The 1,211-nt window shown below is 35.5% G+C and overlaps 1 protein-coding gene across 1 annotated transcript in view; it reads right to left on the bottom strand.

The window, feature by feature from the left end:
• The window catches only part of LOC119639809, a 1,480-nt gene extending 510 nt beyond the window's left edge, over positions 1-970 (bottom strand). Inside the window, exons 1-2 of the mRNA XM_038037484.1 lie at positions 918-970; positions 5-343 (exon numbers count right to left, since the gene is read on the bottom strand). Coding sequence (XP_037893412.1) covers positions 5-343; positions 918-970 — 392 coding nt within the window. The remainder of the gene's footprint in view (positions 1-4; positions 344-917) is intronic.
• Between the last annotated feature and the right edge of the window lie 241 nt (positions 971-1,211).

Below are 1,211 nucleotides of genomic sequence, written 5' to 3'. Positions count from 1 at the left end.
CAACGGTGCCTCTTCAGCGCCAGCTTTGCTTGTAGATGGCAATGCATCCTTATTGGATAGGTTATCTAGGTCATAGATGCAGACTTTTGTTAGAGCGCTTTCGAAAGCTGCGAAATTTTGATCAATTATTTTCGGATTCTTATCCGTAATACGATAATCTTTGGCATAGGGGGCTCCTAAGGGATTAGACAAATCACTGGATATATCTAATTCTTGCGAGTCTGCAGGCGAACTTGATTGATCTGTTTTTTCTTCTTCCTGTTTTGTCTCCTCTTCTTGCGACTTTGATTGATCGCTTGATGCGACCAATGCATTTTCTTGATTTGAAGAATCAATTTTGAAACTAATTTAATTAAATAATTTCAAACAAAAAAATGCTCGTATTTTCTTGCAAATATGCGCGCCGTTAGACTGCAACAGTTATGCTTTTGATAGTTGAACAAGGAGAGGAGAATAGAAGAAAATATATTTTACGCCAAAACGTTCCGAACCTAGACCTAAATCGTTACAAAACTTATTTTTAATAAAATCCAAGTATTTTTGCGCACTGCGTTTACTTTTGGCACACCTTCTCAATTATTAAGGATTGTAAACAAACATATACGCTTACTTTTATCCAAGCACCTTTAATTTTAATTTTTATCCTTTTTGTCGTCTTATATGATTTCTTCACTAAATATTTCTTTTCATTATTGCCTAGACTTTTGCTTATACTCTTCATTCGCTTAATTCTGTGCCTTCGATGATTAAACATCGATTATAGCTTTGAAAAAAAAAAAAAACTGCGAAAGTATTCTATTAGGAATTATTTTATTTATACATTTATTTATACTCGGCTTGTGAATGAAAATTTCTTAAAAAGTTACAATGGATATCCAAAGCTAAGTCTTTAAATTTAGCTTACCATTTATACATACATTGATGACAAGGATGAATTCGATGCCACTGTCTGCTTCCTTACCGACGGCATGTTGTTATGATTTTGTGTTGTTTCGATATTTGAATTGACGATAGGTGCCCACGGATTCTGGTTCCTGTTCACAGCAAAGGATTGTTGCCTTCGTTGACTTATGGATGACCCGAAAGGTTGTGGTTGTTGAACAAGCGTTGATTTCGATGAAATAGTAGCGTCACTGAACGGATTGTAGGCTGATATCTACCCAGCCGGTTGCAGCACAGCAGGCCTACTTAGGTTATCTAATTTGACTAAA

Source organism: Glossina fuscipes, unplaced genomic scaffold, assembly GCF_014805625.2.
Source record: "Glossina fuscipes isolate IAEA_lab_2018 unplaced genomic scaffold, Yale_Gfus_2 113, whole genome shotgun sequence".
NCBI lineage: Eukaryota > Metazoa > Arthropoda > Insecta > Diptera > Glossinidae > Glossina > Glossina fuscipes.
This window is presented reverse-complemented; position numbering and strand designations above follow the sequence as displayed.